Source organism: Argopecten irradians, chromosome 7, assembly GCF_041381155.1.
Source record: "Argopecten irradians isolate NY chromosome 7, Ai_NY, whole genome shotgun sequence".
Lineage (NCBI taxonomy): Eukaryota > Metazoa > Mollusca > Bivalvia > Pectinida > Pectinidae > Argopecten > Argopecten irradians.
In genome coordinates, this window is record NC_091140.1 from 41622915 (window position 1) to 41638195 (window position 15281).

General features: G+C 37.8%; 1 protein-coding gene across 1 annotated transcript in view; it reads right to left on the bottom strand.

Moving 5' to 3' along the window:
- Window positions 1-15281, bottom strand: part of LOC138327228 (uncharacterized) — a 38073-nt gene that overhangs the window by 1615 nt on the left and 21177 nt on the right. Inside the window, 9 exon segments of the mRNA XM_069273208.1 lie at window positions 1-161; window positions 1023-1105; window positions 1801-1974; window positions 3466-3657; window positions 4945-5097; window positions 5324-5460; window positions 7033-7317; window positions 12822-13021; window positions 14443-14528. Coding sequence (XP_069129309.1) covers window positions 1-161; window positions 1023-1105; window positions 1801-1974; window positions 3466-3657; window positions 4945-5097; window positions 5324-5460; window positions 7033-7317; window positions 12822-13021; window positions 14443-14528 — 1471 coding nt within the window.

A 15281-nucleotide genomic window follows, 5' to 3' on the forward strand; every position in this document is an offset into this window, starting at 1 on the left:
ATCCTTGTCGCCAGGTAGGTACACAGGTAAGAAGCCGCGAGGTCCGTATCCGAGGAGCGGCAGCACGCCAATTAGTCTGGCCTGGTAATCTACCTGGAACAGGTGTTCTCTGTAGTCTTTTTCTTTTTCTTTGTGGTGTGTCCATCCAAGTAACACCCCACCTAATGAAAGATTGAAACCAAAAGATAAGTTATGATTTTAACAAAGGAAGTTTTAATCAAGCAAACTGCACAAAAATTAGCCCAGGTACAAAATTACAATATTATTAACGATCTACCATATTTGCTGTAATTAGTGCCCCTCCCCCTATCCCTATAAGTGCTCCTCCCTTTCTCTGGAAAAGGAGTTCTATAAACGCCTCCATCTCATGAATGTAACAATGTTTTAGAACATGTGATGCCTCTAACATCAGCATTGTATCTCATATTTCATGAACTTGCAAGTCATTTACATGTGAATCACAACATCACATTGGATAAAAGGCATATACATGTATACTGTAACAGATTAATGTGCCATGAGTACAGAAAGAGTTAAAACATGGCTGACATTTTTCGTCCACAACTTACATTTTGATTCACTAATAAGAGCACCCCATTGTTACAATGTTTAAGTACCTTGGGAGCTAATTACTGCGAATACGGTATTTATGGAATATTAACAGATTTCCTATAAAATGTCAGCCGAGTGATTATGATATCCAGACATTACACAAGCCCTCCATCTCTGGGTCACAAGTGTATATAGATAATATTTGTTATATGGAGGGGACATAACTCCGAGACCTTACTGGGACGAACACTCCACTCAATGTCATAAATGAGATGGGGTAATTTGACAGAAAACAATTAGTAAGGAAGAAGAAAAAAAATGAAATCTCTAATATTCGCTTTTTATAATCATGCAATGAGGGCAGCAGGTACAATTCTAAAACTCTATCTGTGGGGTTTTCAAAACTCCTGACCTTTTCCCTATTTGTCTGACATCGGTGAATAGATCTACACTCTGTACAGCTGACTTACCCTGTTGACTGATGAAACACGACTCTGTACCATAACCAGGGAGGGTAACAGCCATCAGAATCTCAATAGGCGGTGCGCTTTCTCTGAAAATTTAGATTAAACTAAATACAACAAGGTTGTCAACAAATTCCTGATATAGTAAACAGCTATTCAGTGATCTCTGATTCCAAAGTATATTTGAAGAATTTGACTACGGGGCCTGTCCAACAAGATTCATCAATGAGCAATTTCCTATATTGAAATTCCACTAGGAAATCACACGACAGTTAAGGAAGGTAAATTAAGATTTTGAAGTTTAACATCTGCATTACTTAATCCTTAAACTTTTTTTTTGAGACACCAAAAATTGATGTATGTTATAAAACTTTGATAAAATTGGGGCCTCTTAACAGGCTGAAAATCGCCTGATATCATTTTTACAATAATTTGCATTTCATCATTTATCAAACACATTATGTGCTTGGTACAAGAAACCAATAGTAAGTTCTGGTGTCGGGTTAATTTCTTGTTACAACGATGGTATTTAATCAGAGGCAAAATATATATGGGATTAGTTCATTTTCATTATCTGTTGAAATTACATCTGTGTCATTTTAAAAAAGTCCTTTAAGAAAGTTACTAACGGTATTCAACCAAACAAGTGCCCATGGCATTTACAAAATTGAAAAAATGAAAAGGCGCTTAATGAGACGAAATTATTGCAAACCTATACAATTTTGATAGATTTGGTCTTAATTATGGGTCAAATATGGTATTCAAACCTTGAAAGAAATCATACCTTGGGCCGTACACATCTGTTGGTACCAACAATATAACTGTTATATTATCAAGGCAAAGCGCTGCTCTGTAAACTTCCTTCCCATCCCGAAACTCCCTCTTGGTACCGGTAACTTTGATTTTTTCTCGAGTGTTGCAGATTGCTGACCCTTCATCATTCACGGTGAGAGGGGTCCTGTGTCAATTTGAAGAAAATTATTGAAATTTAAATGAAAAACACAGATATGAGATAAAGGCAAAATAATTATAGGGCTGCCCTCATGTGTGCATAGTTTTACCAAAATAAGTGTATGTGCAACATAAGAAACAAGAGTATAAGGATAAAAACTCATTTTAATGAAGACTTTTGTTTTCTTTGTAATTTTTATGTAGGAACTTTAATTAAGAAAAATGTCAAACAAAACATATGTATTTTCTGTGATCAGTTTAATGTTCTTGAAATAATTGATATTAAAGTCTTTATAATATGGTTTATATATTTTGATTTTGGAAATTCATTTGATTTCATTCTATTTTTCTGTTTCTGCTGCGTTGTATTTGCAGTACTTTGATTATTGATTTGTTAAAGATTCCTGATTCATAGAAAAAGCTTGAGTATAAAGCCTTTGGACATTCTCTTGGCAAAATATTTAATACAAATTTTGTTTTGTATCTCAGTTTTATATCATTTTTGTAATGTTCAATAATGCATAACCATGTCTTAAAGGCTCCATTTGAAAAATTTGGAATAAATCTTCCTATATTGAATTGATAGCGTCCTTATGGTGTGGGGATTCAAAATTGTACAAATGGTGGGGCTGACCCCTCACAAGCCTGAAAGGTCGGGATCAAAGTGTCAATCTGGCTATCTCCATATAAATGACTTCTTCTCTGAAACTAAGCAATGGATAGCACTTCTATTGCATTGATAGCACCCTTATGGAGTGGGGATTCAAAAATAGCGGGGATCACTCCCGGGGGCCTGAGGGTCTTGGTCAGAATGCGGCTATTTCCATATAAACTAGTTGGTATAATTGGTCTCAAGCTTTTAAGTTTTTACCGATATTTATCATAAACTAGAACTGTCACCAGAGTGGACAACTAATACCTCCTGCTGCACAAGCTTAGTATAGCTCCATGAATAGGGGACGTTGCAGAGCCATATATAATTAACTCAACTCCCCTTTATGTCAGGGTTCTGTGTACCAAATTTTATCAAAATCTGTCTGGTAGTTTAGGAGGAGTTCGCCGGACGAAGTTGTTTCTACAAACAGACAGACTGATAGACAGCCGGACGGACAGACAGACAGACAACCCGATTCCAGTATACCCCACACATTGCCCCCCCCTCTCCTTCCCCTTCCTAACTTCATTACGGGGTATAAAGACAGGCCCCCACTTTGTTGTTATGACAGTATAAATGAATATTGGAGGAGGGGGTGCATTCTATATATCCCCTCCATACGACACTTACTTGTCAAGCATTTATTAGGAATATTTAGTATTGAAAAGTGTCACCTTCATACATCAATTTTGGCTTGACCAGTTCTTTCCAAAATTTTTGATGTGCAAAATATACTGATAGTAGATTTTTCCGCATTTTCATCTCAAATAGCACCGGAGCAACTTCCAATGGTGACAATTTATAAAAGTTTTTATGGTAGTTTGGTGCTATGAAACAACTCACCCACTGAACTCAGCCGACAGGACGACAGGAAGTGAAACAAAGACATGATCAGGGTCTTTAGGTACACTACAAAACTTTATCCCCATGTCCATACTGACCACAAGAACACATCCTATTAGATCAAGGTCTCGGACGCCAGTAAATTCTCCGTCAGACTCCCTCTCTCCTTTTTGCGAACACCAGCTCCAGATTCTGAAATTAATCAATCAATTTTATTCCTTTGTAAAATTTCATCTAAATTTCAAGTGAAGTTATAATTGAAATGACTAGCACATAACACAATTAATGTATTCAACCCAATAAGTGCCCAGGGTGCTAAGAAATTGAAGAGGGTACATATAGAAAACAAGAGGCCCATGGGCCTTAACGGTCATCTGACTATTAGCACAATACAACATAGTCGTTTAAAGATTTTAGATATTTTGACCCCTGTGATCTTGAATGAAGATCAAGGTCATTTTTTTCAAAAAACAAAATGGTAGTCCTTGATCCCAGCATGTCACAGACCCAATATCAGGTCTCTAGGCCTTTTATTTATTCACAAAAAGTTATTTCAAGATTTTAGCCTATTTGACCCCTGTGACCTTGGATGAAGGTCAAGGTCATTCATTTGAGCAAACTTGGTAGCTTTTCATCACAGCATGTCACAGGCCTAATATCAGGTCTCTAGGGTTCCTACTTATTCTCAAGAACTTGTGTAAAGATTTTGACCTATTTGACCCCTGTGACCTTGAATGACAGTCAAGGTCATTAATTTGAACAAACTTAGTAGCCTTTCATCCCAGCATGCCACAAGCCCAATATCAGTAGCCTGGGCCTTCTGGTTCTTGAGAAGAAATCGTTTAAAGATTTTAGCCTATTTGACCCCTGTGATCTTGAATGAAGATCAAGGTCATTCATTTGAACAAACTTGATAGCCCTTCATCCCAGCATGTCATGGGCCAAATATCAGGTTTCTAGGCATCTTAGTTATTCACAAGAAGTTGTTTAAATGATTTTTACCTATTTGACCCCTGTGACCTTAAATGAAGATCAAGGTCATTCATTTGAACAAACTTGGTAGCCCTTCATCCCAGTATGCTACAGGTCCAATATAAGTACTGTGGGCCTTCTGGTTCTTGAGAAGAAGTTGTTTAAATATTTCAGCCTATTTGACCCCTGTGACCTTGAATGAAGGTAAAGGTCATTCAATTGAACAAACTTGGTAGCCCTTCATCCCAGCTTGCTACATGTTCAATATCAGGCCAGGTGAGATAAAAATGGTTCTATACACCTCAATTTGGTAAGTGTTGCAGATACGACAAATATGTTAAATACCTAGAATAGAGTACAACAAAATAGCCATCAGCTGCAACGTCTCCATTTAATCCTTGTTATCATAAAGTTGTAAACTTAACAAACCATTAAAATCTTCATCTTATAAACTAAAGCATGGACTTCAACAAATAAAGAGCTAACAATAAAACGCTGAAATGTTACCTGCTATTAAAGGTAATACCCAGGAGCTGACTACCAAATATGAACACCCCATTAATATCGGAACATGCTGTCCCTCTGTCAGGATCACATCGGATACATTCCCCAATGACTGGTTTCTTTGTGATATCTATGATCTCAAACTTGGTTTCTGCTCTGAAACAAAAATGTATTACATGGAACTTCAAGTTTTTTTTTATTTTACAAAAAGTTGTAATAAGAGTTAACAATGGTTGATGGTAGACAGACAAAGCATAATGTTATCCATAGGGTGTTAAGCTAGTTAAGCTTTATACTGTTTATGCATGGATTTCATACGATGGGAAAGATGATGTTGATTGAAATGGTTCTAGATTTGATCCAAGATAAACTTATATCTTACGGCTGTTCAAGAAGGATATTCGCTCCTGGAATAGTAAAACAAACTTGATTGCGGACTGCCAATGGGAAGAATGAGTTTTTCTGGTCAAGAGGAGCTGTGCTGGCCATGAAAGCTTCCTTAGATGTCAGATCAATGACCTAAAAAATTAAATTTATAAGTCAACTTTTAAATCATGTTCAGTCATGAAATACCGTGAAATTATTTATTTTCATTTATTGGGCTATATTTTAGTGAATTATGAAATTTCACAAACATTGTCACTCAAATTTGTAGACAAGATCAGCCTCGGTAAACAGCTCCTGGGGTTGGTCCCAACACCTAGGGAAAAGGGTTTTGACTGTTGACCGACAGGGAATGAAACAACAGTAAATTATTTTCCGTGTTAATTAGACATGTTGGTGGTGGAGCATCTTTAAAATGGCAACATCATCACTAAAGTTATTTTTTATAAGCTCTCTCTCTCTCTGTTGATACACGGGCAATATTTCCAAACCTGAAATCTTTCCCTGAAATTAATTTGAAATTGATCAGAATTTAACAGGAATATGACCAGAATTTGATCTCAGTGAATTTTCATGTGAAATTCAGGTCAATTTCAGTTTTTAACATGGAACTGACTTTTCTGCTCCTTTCATGTCAATTTCAGGTCAGATTTAAACCAGAAATTCTTCTCAAATTCAGGCAAGGAAATTTTGCAGGTGTAGCTCCGGTAGAGAAAAAGTAAATCAAAGCTCATGAGAAGCTCATGAGCAGCACATGAGCTTCACATAAGAATGATGTTAGAATCCTATGCAAATTAGGTGAGCCATGTGAGCTTTTGTTAGCTCTTAAAAAGCTCATCTGATTTGCACATGAGTTTTTTTAAAACTAACAAAAGCTCACATGATTTCTGGAAAGCTAACGGACCATGTGAGCAATCTGGACTTAGAGGATAAATGTTTGTGGTCAACTTAAATGAATTACAAATTAAATAACCAAACCCAAATTCTGGCAAATTTTGCAACAATTTGTTTGCCTGATAATTTTAAACATGTTAGTTGCAGTTTAAATATGAATGCATGACCATCAGTACACTCTTGATCTTTGACATAATTTCAGTTACGGATACACAAACTAAAATATTAAACCCTGCAACAAGCTGCTGAAGCCTGATGCTGGCACTATCTCCTTTTTCAGTTTCTCTATAACTTTGAAACAACAAAATAATAGTGTAATAATTACAGTTATTATACCCATGATGTCGGATCTGGCTAATTGTGCTCAAGCATTATTAAGTATTTTGGTTCATCATCATATGTATTATGGTGGATTAGTGAACAACAAATGATGATGGAATCATTGAATTAAAATCTATGATTTATTAACAAATAAAATACCGGGTATTTTGAAAGGATTCAAAAAGGCAAATTGTATTGGGGTTTTTTTTGCAAAACATTTATTTTCAAATTTCTCATGTGAGCTTTTCTATTGCTCACATGCTTTGTAAAGCTCATATGCTTTTGGTAGCTCAAATGGTACTACATAAAAGCTTTTACCTCATTTGCATGTTAAAATTAATTCATGTAAGAAGCTCATGTGCAAAATCGTGTTAGTTCTCGCATGAAGCTCATGAGCTTTTGGGTACCAGATTTCTGTAAGGGAGATCACTATAAACGCAATGTAAGTGAATCAACAGATAAAAACTAGTAGGAAATCCCCACATGACTCACCCATATGTAATTTATATATGAGCCATCCATCACTGTTGTGAAGGTTAGTCGATCCCCTACCACACACAGGTTTCTGAGGACCAGACGGTACTCGGTTGGATTAGCTTTATACTCCAGTTCTAGAGCGGGTGGTTTTTCATATTTTTCATACACAAATTCAACTGGTCTCGCTTTCTTCCCTTTTTTTGGTTCATACAGCCTCTTCAATCTGTTTTCTCTTTCTTTTAGTGTTCTTTCATGGTTTATCCTTAATTCACGCAGGGTGTATATTCGTTCAGTTACCCACTGAATAATGTAAACAAATATTGTATAGAGTCAGATTCAACTCCCCACCAATCCTTTTTCCCACCTTGATATATGATCATATAGGACGAAACACTGAATGTCTCAACATGTTGTTGTCATTCTAACAAATACAAAATCACTTTACGAAATTAATTGTATACATTCAAAACTACAGATTATGCTGGCAATATACCAGAAAGAAAATTATTATTTCCTGTGTATTACCAGTGTAGTCCGGGGTCAATATACCATGATTCAAAATACCATGCTACACCGGCATCGGACTATAACGAACGGAAAGCAAAATCGTGTATTTTTCTACCATTTTGTAAAATCAACGACAGATAACTATACTAATGACATATGAGTTAATTATATGATTTAGTGATTTCACTTGAAACAAGAGGCCCAGAAGGCCTGTATCGCTCACCTGGTTTGTAATGCCAAGTAATGTTCTGAATACAGGTTCATTGTTTCCTTTTTTAAGGAATTTGAATATTTACCTCTAAATCCCCTATTGGGCCCCGCCCACGCCTCTCCTGCCCCAGGGGGTCAGAGCCAAAATTTACACAAGTTCTGTTCCCCTTCCCCCAAGGATGCAAATTGGTTACATGGCAGAAAATTTGTTTACAATCCGTGCAGAACTCTATGACTAGTTTGATTTAAAGGATTTACCTTATTTCCTCTATTGGCATACCCCCCCTATTGGGCCCCACCCCTCCTGCCCCTGGGGGTCAGAGCCAAAATTTATACAAGTTCTGTTCCCCTTCCCCCAAGGATGTTTGTGGCCAAATTTGGTTAAAATCCATGCAGAACTTTAGGACAAGTAGTGATTTATAGGATTTACCTCCATTTCCCCTATTGGGCCCCGCCCCTCCTGCCCCCGGGGGGTCAGAGCCAAAATTTATACAAACTCTGTTCTTATTCCCCCAAGGATGTTTCTGGCCAAATTTGGTTACATTCCATGCAGAACTCTATGACTAGTAGCGATTTAAAGGATTTACCTCTATTTCCCATATTGGGCCCCACCCCTCCTGCCCCGGGGGGTCAGAGCCAAAATTAATACAAGTTCTGTTCCCCTTCCCTTAAGGATGTTTGTGGCCAAATTTGGTTACAATCCATGCAGAACTCTAGGACAAGTAGCGATTTATAGGATTTACCTCTATTTCCCCTATTGGGCCCCGCCCCTCCTGCCCCCCCGGGGGGTCAGAGCCAAAATTTATACAAGTTCTGTTCCCTTTCCCCCAAGGATGTTTGTGGCCAAACTTGGTTACAATCCATGCAGAACTGTAGGACTAGTAGCGATTTATAGGATTTACCTCTAAATCCCCTATTGGGCCCCGCCCCTCCTGCCCCCCGGGGGGTCAGAGCCAAACTTTATACAAGTTCTGTTCCCCTTCTCCAAAGGATGTTTGTGGCCAAATTTGGTTACAATCAATGCAGAACTCTATGACAAGTAGCGATTTAAAGGATTAACCTCTATTTCCCCTATTGGGCCCCACCCCCTCCTGCCCCCGGGGGGTCAGAGCCAAAATTTATACAAGTTCTGTTCCCCTTCCCCCAAGGATGTTTGTGGCCAAATTTGGTTACAATCCATGCAGAACTCTAGGACTAGTAGCGATTTATAGGATTTACCTCTATTTCCCCTATTGGGCCCCGCCCATCCTGCCCCCGGGGGGTCAGAGCCAAAATTTATACAAGTTCTGTTCCCCTTCTCCCAAGGATGTTTGTGGCCAAATTTGGTTACAACAAATGCAAAACTCTATGACAAGTAGCGATTTAAAGGATTTACCTCTATTTCCCCTATTGGGCCCCACCCCTCCTGCCCCCGGGGGTCAGAGCCAAAATTTATACAAGTTCTGTTCCCCTTCCCCCAAGGATTTTTGTGGCCAAATTTGGTTACATTCAATGCAGAACTCTAGGACTAGTAGCAATTTAAAGGAAATGTTGACGGACGGACGGACGACAGACGCCGCGCCATGACATAAGCTCACCGGCCCTTCGGGCCAGGTGAGCTAAAAATTATTCAGATATATGCAGAGGCATGTAAGTCAAGTTAACAATAACATACTTATTGCTTGAAAATAGATTTCAAATGTAAAAAAAAACATGGGCCTTAACGGTCATCTGACTATTAGTACAATACAACATAGTCGTTGAAAGATTTTAGCCTATTTGACCTCTGTGACCTTGATTGAAGGTCAAGGTAATCCATTTGAACAAACTTGATAGCCCTTCATCCCAGCATGCTACATGCTCAATATCAGTACCCTGGGCCTTCTGGTTCTTGAGAAGAAGTCATTTAAAGATTTTAGTCTATTTGCCGCCCGTGACCTTAAATGAAGATCAAGGTCATTCATTTGAACAAACTTGATAGCCCTTCATCCAAGCATGCTACATGCCCAATATCAGTACCCTTGGCCTTCTAGTTCTTGAGAAGAAGTCATTTAAAGATTTTAGTCTATTTGACCCCCGTGACCTTGAATGAAGGTCAAGGTCATTCATTTGAACAAACTTGGTAGCCTTTCATTCCAGCATGCTACATGCCCAATATCAGTACCCTGGGCCTTCTGGTTCTTAAGAAGAAGTCATTTAAAGATTTTAGCCTATTTGACCCCTGTGACCTTGAATGAAGATCAAGGTCATTCATTTGAACAAACTTGGTAGCCCTTCATCCCAGCATGCCACAGGCCTAATATCAGGTCTCTAGGCCTCATAGTTATTCACAAGAATTTGTTTAAATGATTTAAGCCTATTTGACCCCTGTGACCTTGAATGAAGGTCAAGGTCATTTATTTGAACAAACTTGGTAGCCCTTCATCCCAGCATCCTACAGGCCAAATATCAGTACCCTGGGCCTTCTGGTTCTTGAGAAGAAGTCGTTTAAAGATTTTAGCCTTTTTGACCCCCGTGACCTTGAATGAAGGTCAAGGTCATTCATTTGAACAAACTTGGTAGCCCTTCATCCAAACATGTCACAGGCCCAATATCAGTACCCTGGGCCTTCTGGTTCTTGAGAAGAAGTCGTTTAAAGATTTTAGCCTATTTGACCCTCGTGACCTTGAATGAAGATCAAGGTCATTTATTTGAACAAACTTGGTAGCCCTTCATCCCAGCATGCCACAGGCCTTATATCAGGTCTCTAGGCCTCTTAGTTATTCACAAGAAGTTGTTTAAAGGATTTATAGCCTATTTGACCCCTGTGACCTTGAATGAAGGTCAAGGTCATTTATTTGAACAAACTTGGTAGCCCTTCATCTCAGCATCCTACAGGGCAAATATCAGTACCCTGGGCCTTCTGGTTCTTGAGAAGAAGTTGTTTAAAGATTTTAGCCTTTTTGACCCCTGTGACCTTGAATGAAGGTCAAGGTCATTCATTTGAACAAACTTGGTAGCCCTCCATCCCAGCAACCTACAGACCAAATATGAGTACCCTGGGCCTTCCGGTTATTGAGAAGAAGTCGTTTGAATGAAAAGTTTACGCACGGCGCACGGCGCACGGCTGACGGCGCACGGCGCACGGCGCACGACGACGGACGGTGCATGATGACAATAGGTCATCCTGACCCTTCGGGTCAGATGACCTAAAAACTTGAAAGTACTTTAGCATGAATTTGAAATAGAGTTAACAAAGTTTATCCACATATTTTTTTTTTTCAAATTGAGTATGTCTACATAGATAGGCCTGCATTTGTCACCTTCTGATGTAAAAATTGTGTAGCCCAAAGGCAATACACAGGAAATTAAAGCACTGTTTGAATAAAGGTATACTTGCAAATTTATCAACCACACGATTCTTTTCTATGCATCATAGATCAATTATAGTTTCTCCATCCTCAATTGACTGGTCACTATTGGTACCTCGTTGTTTATATTTAGTAAGCACATACGCCCTGGCCTCCTGCAATATGAATTTAACATTTAAGTTACCATATCTACCCACCAATACAATGTATTATGTATTCTCATTGGGTGTTTGCATTTTGAAAGATTGCACAATTCTTTTTTATGGATAAATCAACTAATTTCTGCTCATTCTCTAATTCAAGTACTACTTTTTTAAAATTAAATTGAGCATGAAAAATTGACTTGGACTCCTGTAATATGGACAATTTTAACAATTTAGATCAAGTTCTCCATATCTATACATCAATATGTCAGTTTGAGGCAACGTGCCCTCCTTTAGCAGTTTCGTACCAGTTGTACTGAGAATTGATATGGCGCAACCACATAAACATGAAATGAGATTGGAAAATTTTCCAAGATGGCAAACAGTCCATTGAATGGAATTATAGCACTGTCGAATATGATCAAGATAGCGTAGATGGAGAACACAAAGCTTCATCGCCTATCACTCAGAAGATAGTTGCACAGTTCAAGTATCTATACTTATTTAAACATGGAATTATGAACAATTTAACACAGACTCAAAAAACACCCTCAAAGGAGCCCAGTATATTGGTTGTATTAATACTCACGTTCAGACATCCTTAACAACCATTAGGAAAACAAAAATCATTAAAAAATTTATGAATTGATCTTAACTTAAGCTTAAAACAATAGACAAAAAGAGACAACCTATGCACCCTCCAATAAACTTTTAAACATGGAAATTATGACAATTTAACAGACCTCACAAAGACCCATAAAGGCCCCAAATTGGTTGTATTATCACGTTCAGCATCCATACACATTAGGAAAATAAAATCATAAACATTTATGATGACTTAAGCTTAAACAATTGACGAAACAGAAACTTGCTCAGAAACTTTAACGTGAAATGGGACGCCAACGCTGACGCCGACGCCGGGGTGACAACATTAGCTCCCTCTATTCTTCGAATAGGCGAGCTAATAAGTGATTTTTTCAAATCATCATATTAATGAAATGGTTATAAAATATGTATCAATAATAAATTTTGCATGTAATACATTGAAATACACATTCTATAGAATTTCTTCAACTATTAATACTTTCAACAAAGAAAAGATGAAAATTAAATGAAAATTTCATATTTTGCATCTTGGATGCAACAAGAATTGAACCAATAGAACTGATTGGATTTGGCTGCAACAGATCTGTATTGGTTATAACTGGTAAGAACCCATAAATGAAGCGCACAGTTCAAAATAAGATTTCACTTCAAGGCAATATAATCACAAAATCATGAGAATTCAATACTTTATCATCCATTACCGCAACATAAAAAGGTCAATTTTCAATATAAAACAAAATATACTATGCTTAATTACTGTGGAAAACTTTATATTAGCAAAAGAGAAATCTGTGTGTTATTTTGCAAGAAAATTAAAAAGCAAATACAAATGTTTCTCGAGTAAATTTAACATATATGTAAGCACAATTATTAGTAAGAGCCGTTGACAGCGAACTTTTGTATATTAGCAAATATGAATAATAAAGACACAAAAAATTGTATACACGACTGGGTTTACTATAGGTAATTAGAAATCATACATTATAAAAAAGAGAGTTTACATAGCTACCTTAATGCTGTATTCTCTCATGAGTTTGTAGATGTTCAATCGAGCTTTCTCTCCATTTGGACCCGTCCAGATCAAAGTTGCCATATCGAAGCAGGTCAGAGATCCATTAAACGACTTCCCTGCATTTTGTCCCAGCACCAAATGTACGTTGATACCATTGCTGTTGTATACCTCTAACATTGTTGGTATCACAAATACACCTGTTGTCACAATTTTACTTAGGTTGTAAAATAAACCAATAAAGAAAAGAGGCTCAGAGGGCCTGTATTGCTCACATGGCTTGGTATGCCAATGGTACTTTTTCATGTACCACGTGATACCCGATAACGTTTGTGCGGGACTAGTATTTCTAGTGGTGATAGAACATATTAAGTCTTTGTAATCTTCCACCTGAAATGACAATAATTAGCGTGGGATATCATCTTTTGATGTCATTCCATCACCAATAGAAACATAGTCCTGCACAAACGTTATCAGGTATCATGTGGTACGTGAATTAGCCCCGGTAATCATATAAAGGTTTTAAAGCTCCATATTTATTTAGTTTCAGTACTGTGATTATTGTATAAAATTTAATAAAGCTGTCCCCGTGACATAATCAGCATCTCAAAATACAGCTGTTGTTGCATTTTTATGGTGGTTATAAAATAAACGAAACAAAAGAAAACTTTCCAGATGTGGAAACACCCTCTAATAGTGATTGTTAGTAAAAGTATTTCTAATTAACACATCGAAGGTTATATTTAGAAAATAAAAAGTTGACTGCAAATTTTAGTGGCAACTGATAAACACACAGTTGCTACTGTAAATTCCGGTAAAAGATCTTACACAACAGTATGTTTTAATTTGAGGTGGATCACTCCAGACTCCTAGAGTATTTATAAACTTAAGCTTACATGGAGCTAGACTCTGAGGTAGATCACCCCAGACTCCTACAGTATATATAAACTTACATGGAGCTAGACTCTGAGGTAGATCATCCCAGACTCCTACAGTATATATAAACTTACATGGAGCTAGACTCTGAGGTATATACTCTGAGGTAGATCATCCCAGACTCCTACAGTATATATAAACTTACATGGAGTTAGACTCTGAGGTATATCACCTCAGACGCCTACAGTATATATAAACTTATATGGAGCTAGACTCTGAGGTGGATCATCCCAGACTCCTACAGTATATATAAACTTACATGGAGCTAGACTCTGAGGTGGATCATCCCAGACTCCTACAGTATATATAAACTTACATGGAGCTAGACTCTGAGGTAGATCACCCCAGACTCCTACAGTATATATAAACTTACATGGAGCTAGACTCTGAGGTAGATCACCCCAGACTCCTACAGTATATATAAACTTACATGGAGCTAGATTCTGAGGTGGATCATCCCAGACTCCTACAGTATATATAAACTTACATGGAGCTAGACTCTGAGGTAGATCACCCCAGACTCCTACAGTATATATAAACTTACATGGAGCTAGACTCTGAGGTAGATCACCCCAGACTCCTACAGTATATATAAACTTACATGGAGCTAGACTCTGAGGTGGATCACCCCAGACTCCTACAGTATATATAAACTTACATGGAGCTAGACTCTGAGGTAGATCACCCCAGACTCCTCTATTTGTAATGACTCTGCTATCCCAGGCTGTGAATACTTTGGTTGGACTCTGGTGTTGATCAAACTGTAGAGTCCTGAATCGTGAAAGAAAGGACATAAGATTTGATCAAGATATCCAAACTGGTAAACTAAACAATGTCAAAATATGTCAAAATACAATAGATTTAGAATGTCACAAAAATTATTTATCTCACAAGAGATTCCAGAGGGATCTTGGCACCCACCAACGAATGATCTATGTCTGACAATGGAAAGAGGGATCTTTTCCCTGCTTTTCAAACTTTTTCAAACATACTACATATGAAATTTAAGACAGGTCGCTTCATTACTTTCTGAGAAACAGCAATGAAATCCAAGATGGCGGCAGGTTGGCCATCTTGTTGACCAATCAGTCCCAAAGGTACTATGCAGAACTAGGGCCCAAGGGGAACATACACATGTAATTTGAGAGATATCCCTTCAGTAATTTCTGACAAATAGCGATAACTATCAAAATCCAAGATGGCCGCCAGTCGGCCATCTTGTTGACCAATCAGTTACCAAATGCAATATGCAAAACTAGGGTCCTAGGGGAACCTACATACGAAATTTGAGACAGATCCCTTCAGTACTTTCTGAGAAATAACGGTAACAATCTTTAACTATCAAAATCCAACATGGCTGCCTGGTGGCCATCTTGTTCACTGATCAGTCCCAAAATGCAATATGCACAACAAGGGTCCTACGAGAACCTACATATAAAATATCAGAAAGATCCCTCCAGCACTTATAGACTTCAATAACAAGTGTATTGCTCACCTGTTGCTACCAACTTGAAGGCTTTAGAA